The sequence below is a fragment of the Bactrocera tryoni genome, unplaced genomic scaffold (assembly GCF_016617805.1).
Source record: "Bactrocera tryoni isolate S06 unplaced genomic scaffold, CSIRO_BtryS06_freeze2 scaffold_557, whole genome shotgun sequence".
Lineage (NCBI taxonomy): Eukaryota > Metazoa > Arthropoda > Insecta > Diptera > Tephritidae > Bactrocera > Bactrocera tryoni.
The window spans coordinates 105,433-112,546 of record NW_024396239.1 but is presented as its reverse complement, the minus strand read 5'-3'; the positions used below and the strand labels follow the sequence as shown (position 1 = coordinate 112,546).

The 7,114-nt window shown below is 35.6% G+C and overlaps 1 protein-coding gene across 1 annotated transcript; it reads left to right on the top strand.

Moving 5' to 3' along the window:
• Nucleotides 1–2,701: 2,701 nt before the first annotated feature.
• Nucleotides 2,702–3,528, top strand: LOC120781304 (translation initiation factor IF-2-like). Its single transcript, XM_040113506.1, has 3 exons — nt 2,702–2,750; nt 2,817–2,996; nt 3,058–3,528. Exons 2-3 carry the CDS (start codon nt 2,823–2,825, stop codon nt 3,526–3,528), a joined length of 645 nt encoding a protein of 214 aa, XP_039969440.1. The 5' UTR covers nt 2,702–2,750; nt 2,817–2,822.
• Nucleotides 3,529–7,114: the final 3,586 nt, after the last annotated feature.

The window sequence follows — 7,114 nt, the reverse complement described above, 5'->3', positions numbered from 1 at the left end:
TAATACAGTGTTCATCACAAATAGGTTTCTTACATACTGAACATATTTTGCTAGTTTTGCGACGTTTCACTTTGAGGAGATTTATACAATACACCAGTAATCTTTTTCCTTCCAGTTGAATCGCGCTGCTTCTGAGGTCTGTGGTCTCAATGATACAGATGTTGGCTGCGCATTTGGATTGACAGCTCGACCAAGAAGAGATTCAATCGCCACTTTCGTTGAGAAATGCATCATAATTTGTACATTATTCGCACGATTTTCAACGAATGGAGTACACAGCTCTCTGCCCAATTTCCGATAATATAATAGTCGTTCATACGATTTTTTCACAAGCATTTTATTATTCTCATAATACAGAATATATGCTGCAAGGCAGGCAATATCGAGAATATTGTAAAAAAATGCTAGAGGCCATCGTTGAGTTGATCTTTTAGTAGTATATCTACCAAGCATTTTATCCATCGTGTCTACTCCAGCTTTAGACCAGTTATAAAACTCGATGATTTTGGGTTTATTCTTTGCACTATCACTAATTTTTGCTTTGTGATGTATTGATGATAGCATAATTACTACCTTGTTCTTTTTTGGCACATAACTACATAGGGTTACTTTTTCATGAAAGCCAAACACAGTGGATAATTCTTCTCCAGTTTTTGAAACAGCCATTGCTGGTGGAATGTATGCTTCATTTTTCTTCAGAGTACCAACAATCGTCAAGTTCCAAGATAGTAAAAATTTTGCTAGTGGAAGAGTTGTGAAGAAATTATCCATTGTAATGTTTCTACCGGATCCTTTGTATGGTGCCACCAATTCTTTAACAACTCTTTCAACAACATTTTTCTCACGACCATCTTTCAATTTCCCAGTGTAAAGCTCTCCAGTAAGTGGATACGAATTTTCACCATCACATATCCACCATACTTTAATTCCATTTTTAACTAGCTTTGATGGAATGTATTGAGTGAATCTAGTTCGACCTCGGTATGGATAAAGTTGCTCGTCGATTGTTTGGTATTCTGTTGGTTTATAATGTTTTGCTAAATTACTATTTAACATTGTCCAAATGTCCCGTATTGGAGCAGCTTTATCACTTTCTAAGCGCTGAGCTCTAGTATTGGCATCGTCAAATCGAATAAAACGAATAATGTTCCAGAAGCGATTGATACTCATTGCTGCGCGATATAATGGAAATGAATACAGCTGCCACATTTCCCTTGCAACGTCAGTATTTGAATTGGCGCCAGAAGTTATCAAAATAGCCAAAAATGCATATTTCGTATATTTTTTTTTCACTTATCTCTGTATACTTTATACGCTTGTAGAATTCCAACTGAACACGTTTCTTTCTTTTCGTCCGAAATGGAAAGGGGGGAGGGACGGCTTAAGTACCTAAATACCCATTGACCTTGGCACTCCGCTTTCGTTATTTCTACGAGAACTATAGACTATCACCCTTTTATATGCACTTGACAAATTAGTAAAATATTGAAAATTAACTCAAATATTTATCAATCATGAAATATTTTGGTATTCTGTCTCAATCTTGGTAAAAGTAAAAGCTTCAATTCGCAAAGCTTTTCCCCACACGTGTGGTGAACAAAATAACGTAAATAGAAACAGCTGATTTCTATTCAAATTATATTGATAGCAATTTGCGTGCAGTCAATTGCTCCTATGGTGCTTTTTATTCGAAATTTTCTAAAAAATTTGGAATATATATCAAATAATTTACCGTAAATTAATATATTATTATTTGTATTACAATAATACTTGCCCCATTTTTATAAAAGTTTCTTTCTCTTTTGAACTGGGAAACTTTATTTCCTGTCCCTTCACCTTCACAATAAGTTTTGCTACAGCCTGTTCACTTCTCGAAAGGAACGACTAACTCATGGGCAAGTTGACGTTATTACCTACACATTTCCTGACATAAGCCGTGTCCAAAGAAGTTCAAAGCTGCTGGAACCATTGCAGTTTAAGGTGCTCATCGTGTGGGGCTATCATCAATTTTTTAAAAATTTTTGCCCAAAGGTATTCTCGCTCACAGAAAATAGATTTTAAATGCCGCGCGCGATTCCTATTCTCACAATTTTCATCTTCGTTTAACAATAATAACAAAAGTAAATATCTTCCATTTTCACAACAATATGCACAATCAGATATTTATCTCATAACCTGCACTGTCAAGAGCATTTTATATCTTAACAACTTCTAAAGAAAAGAGCTTTTTATTTCAGACACAGAATACGAAATGCTTTATAACAGCCCTATTCTGAAAAAACCTCTCAACTGAGTTGAGTGGAAACATTTGAGAGATTTCTTGTGAGGCATATGTTGTGAGGCTATTCTTGCTCAAACCTCATAAGAAAAAAGCTTTAAAAAGTCACCACGTGAGGTAAAAAGCTTTTTGCTGTCAAACAGCTGTTTTAATAAAAATAACAGCCCTATTCTGAAAAAACCAAAACAAAAATGGACACACAAATGAATAATCAGCATATGTAAGTAATTTTCCAAATTTTAAAATATATATATATACAATAATTTCCTATATTCCTAGGCGTGCAAAAACGGAGCGGACAACTCAGGAGCAGCTGCAACATTACGTAATGTTTTGGAAGCAGCATCCTGAGTTGCAACGGGGGAAGCTTAATCCGACCAACCCTCAAGGGCTGCAAATACTTTGGTCGGAGTTAGCAGATAATTTAAATACCTTAAGAGGCCCAACTCGGTCGGCAGCCAAGTGGAAGGAGGTAAGATAATAAATGCTTGCGTTTGTGTCACATTACTAAAATACACACATATGTATATTTCCATAGTCATTAATGCATTGGAAACACCAGTTGCGATCGCGAGCGCGCAAACTTAAGACCCATGCGCAAGCGACTGGTGGAGGCCATCCGATAAGTGGAATGACTCCATTCGAGGAGCAAGCCATAACAACATTTGGGGCAGCAGCGGTGGATGGATTGCCGGGTGTTGCGACTTTGGGTCATCAGGTAATTTACTATATATTTTTTTATTACATGAGGCAATAATTGATCCGTTTTATACTTACAGGTTTTGCCGTTGTATATAAATACACAAGCTCCAGCTTCCTCGCCAACACCAACATCGCCTGCTCCAGCGCCCACACCAACAGTCGCATCGCCTGTTCCAGCATCTTCACTAGCAGTCACATCGCCTGCTCCAGCTTTTCCTGCTTTATCAATAAATTTTTCTTCCTCGCCTTCACCTCATTTTTCTTCTTCACCATCACCTCCATCTTCTTCCTTATCTCCTCCCATATTATCTTCTCCCATGTCATCGTCTTCTTATATCCCTCCCGAAAAATTGACTGCAGCGAAGATGCTTGGAACAGTGCTAAAAAAATTGGAGGACAGAGAAAAGCGAGAGGAGGAGGCCATTGCTCTACAAAGAAAAATTGTAGAGCAAAATGTGCAGATGGCAGGGGTGCTGGCTCAAATGACACAGGCACTAACCTCGCTGTCTGAGGTTATGGCCAAGTTGTCCCAAAAATTGGATAAATAATAATAAAAATGTAAAAAATGAAATAAAAATGTAAAAAATGAAATAAGAATGTAAAAAATGAAATAAAAATGTAAAAAATGAAATAAGAATGTAAAAAAATAAAAAAAATTAAATAAAATAAAATGAATTATTTAAACATATGTAGATTTTTTTTTATTCATTCTTAGAGGAAGTAAAATGTACAGAGACAGACAGTAACTTACATATATGTATATATATTTATATATATATATATTTATAGTACATAACGCCACTGGAAATATATACATACATATGTATATTATAAAGACATAATGTAACGTTCTCTTACTCTAGCACCCTCCCTAAAATTGGGGTTTTCGAAAACAATTTCGGTGTCTTGTGATTCTTCTAAAACTTCTTCGAAGCCAAGGTCTGCAGCCACACCATGCTTCAGTAAAATGTTGTGAAGAATTGTACAAGCGTAAATAATCAAAGACGCTTTTACAGGGCTGTAATGAAGAATGCGGTGTTTTGAGAGGCACCGGAATCGTGACTTCAAAACACCAAAGGCTCTCTCAATGGTATTACGTGCTTTGGCGTGCAACTTATTGTAACGCACTTCCCTTGCGTTTGAAGGTTCAGCGACTGGCGTTAACAGCCATGGCTCCAATGGATATCCTTGGTCGCCTAACAACCACGAATCACTTTGCGTGTTATAGGTATTTGTGAGGTGCATACGTGTTGGGGATGTGGTCCAAATACCAGAATCATGGCAAGATCCGGGATATCTCGCGTTGACAGCGGTGAACAGAAGTCGATGATCACAAACCTGCCAAAAATGCAAATATATACATATGTATTAATAAAATAGTTTGTATAATATAGAACATTACGTACTGCTTCTACATTAAGGCTGTAAAATCCTTTCCGGTTCATAAAAAGTGAGAGAGGAGTAGTGGCGTCTGTGCTTGAGGGTGAAACAATCCCAATATGGGTACAATCGATTGCGCCGATTGTGCCCTTGATCCCAAATTTCGTGTAAAATCTTTTAAGAAAAAAATTTATTTATTTATTTATATTTATTTTTATTTATTTATCTTACCCTTCTTTGCATCTGACACATCCTGCGCGCTTGAAGGGAAATAAATTTCACTTCCCTATAACATCCACAATCAGTTTTGAAATAAAGTGCAGAGCTCTTGACACTGAGGATTGGCTCATAGAGTATATATAATTATTACCAACGCATTTTTGATAAGAGCCATGCCCGTAAAAATATAAACTCGTCAGGAAACGCAGATCAAAAGGAATATTTGACTTCTGCACATCATGCGGCACCAATTCACTTATCAGCAATTTACATAGCGATTTTGGGAATCGAAATGTGTTAATAAATGCAGTGTCTTGCATAGTAAAGGGATCGCTTTTGTCTCGCAAACCCTTTAAAATATTTCTCCTACCTCCCGATTCCTCCTCCTCAACAATTGCCGCATATACAAATAATAGTTCCTCCATGCTAATAACACTCAATTCTCAATATTTTAAAAAATGTCAAATATGCAAAACAAAACAAACATAGATGTTTTGTATTATGATGGCTGCTTTCACACGTCACAGATATTTGTGAGAATAGTGAGCATTTGAGCTTTTGAATTTTCGCCAGAATAAGGTAACCCTCAAAATGCACAGAATAGGGTGATTGTCCCCATATATAGTTATTTCCTATGCGTTGTAGCCAACTTACACAGAAAAAAAAATTTTTATTCAGTATACTAACGACTTCTATGTCTGCTCCACCTGGGTACCCGGGTACCCGGTCATTGAACGAATGGTGAAAGTTTGGTCATTGACCGAACGGATATAGCAATCCAAGGGTTATCTTGAGATCAGACATCTCATCGACCCTATCCTAACCAGGCCATATGAAAGTTTTCTTCGGTCTGGAGCTCCAAAAATCTACTCAAACTTTGAACTTTGAAAATTGAATTAATCCTGTCTTTACTTATACAACTGTCACACCACCACCGTCCAATATGCGATGTCCATTTCAATTTCAAGCCATTTTGGTATAGAATTACCAGGTTCTCTTTTAATGGCTTGTTTTGCTGTCATTGTATTGGTAACTCAAATCTTAAAGTATCCTCCCACTTGCACAAAACTCTGGTACCTCTTCAATCCCTTTTCTTCTTCTTCTTTTTAAAAATTAATGTTAACAGCTGTGACGAAACAGAAGCTGAAGAGAACGCACAAAAAAGTAACTCAACTTTTACACAAAAAATGTTTAGGTTTCCGATTGTGCCTAAAAATGTTGGCTGCTAGGAAAGATATTTTATTGAAAATAACCGGAACTTGAATCCAGAGTCACCGTCAGATAGTCATCCTTTACTTATAGAATGTTCGTAAAATAAGACCCTAGAAAGTAAAACAACTGACTTTCGATGGTATGAGATCTTCAGTTATTTACATAAATAATTTGGTACACCATTATCAAGACTGTATAATTTGCAAAATGAACTATAAATTAGATATGGAAGCATGAAGAATAAGTCCATACAGTAGTACCTTTCTATATGGTAACAATAGAATGTTATCAATACCATAAACTTTATATTTTAGGCAGGCTACCCCGCTTTAGAATGTTCAGAAAATCAATTTTGGTTTTTTTTTTGCTTAAGTCTCTTTCAAAATTATCTAAGATCTCAAAGTTATAGATGGAAATTCGAAATATTGTTGACGCTTAAGGAAAATATTGACCGAGCGTCTAGCGGATATATGAGCGCTTGGGCAGAAAGAGAAAACTTTATTGAGTAATTTCTCGGTTTTTCATTTTAACGATTTTCCTTAATTGAATAGGAAAAAACTAAAAGTCGTATGGAATTGGGCAAAGTTTATTATCTTTGGCATTAAATTATCTTCTATTTAAACTTAAAAAAATTAACAAAAGTCAAGATTGAACATATAATAAACTTTTTTTAATCAACCACTTATTTTCATTTTTTTAAATATTTTAGAATTTTACACTTTTTTTTGGAATTTTCTTACTTTAACTAGAAGATAACTTATTAGCAAATATGAATATCATTAAATTTTTTGATTCCGATAGAAATTGCGACACGCATCCTGCCCGCCGTCCGACAAATGCACATTCGAGATGCATCGGTCAATTGCTTCCCAAAGGCGGAATATCAAAGATTTCGTACCCAAAAATTTTCAGATGATGATTAGATATTTAACCATAAACCCTAGAAATTTCGCTTTAAACAGGTTTCTCTGTATACAGCAAAATAAAGTCATTGTTAAGACAGTCAGGCCTACTTTAAAAAACCGAGCCCTTATTTGGGTTCGACCAAGGAGTCAACTTGTTCCATTATCTCAAAATGACTTAAGGAATGTTTTCTGCGGCTATAACAACAGGAAAATATAAATAATTGTTTTAAATGAGCGCTACATTTTACCAAGTTTAAGCCTCAGCAATCAGTCACCTGAACGAAGTGTGATTTCAAGTTTGGCCATCTGTCGATTAATAAGGAAGCTCCTGTTATCTTATGAGTAAATATGAACTCGAAAAGTGATTTAACGACGCAAAGATTTATTTTTATAAAATTTAACTGAAATTTCCTTCTAT

Bases quoted from the DNA above. Each gene is read 5' to 3' on its own strand.
- LOC120781304 (XM_040113506.1), top strand. From the start codon at position 2,823: ATGCATTGGAAACACCAGTTGCGATCGCGAGCGCGCAAACTTAAGACC. The intron at 2,997-3,057 runs GTAATTTACTAT...TTATACTTACAG, and splicing joins TTGCGACTTTGGGTCATCAG to GTTTTGCCGTTGTATATAAA.